General features: G+C 57.2%; 1 protein-coding gene across 1 annotated transcript in view; it reads right to left on the bottom strand.

Moving 5' to 3' along the window:
* The window catches only part of RPE65 (retinal pigment epithelium-specific protein 65kDa), a 7,145-nt gene that overhangs the window by 853 nt on the left and 5,614 nt on the right, over positions 1-678 (bottom strand). Inside the window, exons 12-14 of the mRNA XM_010141086.1 lie at positions 635-671; positions 446-540; positions 220-331 (exon numbers count right to left, since the gene is read on the bottom strand). Coding sequence (XP_010139388.1) covers positions 220-331; positions 446-540; positions 635-671 — 244 coding nt within the window. The remainder of the gene's footprint in view (positions 1-219; positions 332-445; positions 541-634; positions 672-678) is intronic.

The raw sequence follows: 678 nt of genomic DNA, 5'->3' as shown, positions 1-678 counted from the left end.
CTCTCCTCCCAGCAGAGGGTTCCACCCTCGGGTCACTGCTGGGGCTCCTCTGGCCCCGCTCCAGCAGCTCCCCGTCTCTGCTGGGCTGAGGAGCCCAGAGCTGGACCCAGCCCTGCAGGGGGGTCTCCCCAGAGCAGAGCACAGCAGAGGGGCAGGATCCCCTCTCTTGAGCTGCTGCCCGCATCCCAATGCCATCGACCAAAACAAACCCAGCATTACCATCATCTTCCTCCAGGGCATCTGGGTGGGACACAAAGATGGGCTCTGAGGGGTATGAATCCGGCTCCTGCCACACCCAGGTCTCCTTGGTTTTCACATTCAGCTTGCAAAGCTAAAGGGAGGGGAAAAAACAAAAAAAAAAACCCAAACCCCACATCTCAGAAACCCTCTGTGTCATTCTTAACCTCATGGGAAAGACGTGCCTGCCCCCTTTGCCAACAGTTACCCTGTCTGGGACAAAGTGGTTGAGCCCCAGCCCGTAGGTGTACGTGTAAGGTTTGCCACCGTACTTCTTGTAATTGATCTGCGGAAATTCAAAGGCTACAATAAAAAACAGATACATCCGTGTGTGAGGACTGGTGGTGCGGGGGGTGCTCGCGCTGCTGCTGGCCGCGCTTCGGGGCGGTCACCGTACCGTGGCGTGGCCCCGAGAAAATAACTTCTGGCTCTAGCCAGATG

This window comes from Buceros rhinoceros, unplaced genomic scaffold (assembly GCF_000710305.1).
Source record: "Buceros rhinoceros silvestris isolate BGI_N320 unplaced genomic scaffold, ASM71030v1 scaffold10410, whole genome shotgun sequence".
Taxonomy (NCBI): Eukaryota; Metazoa; Chordata; class Aves; order Bucerotiformes; family Bucerotidae; genus Buceros; species Buceros rhinoceros.
This window is presented reverse-complemented; position numbering and strand designations above follow the sequence as displayed.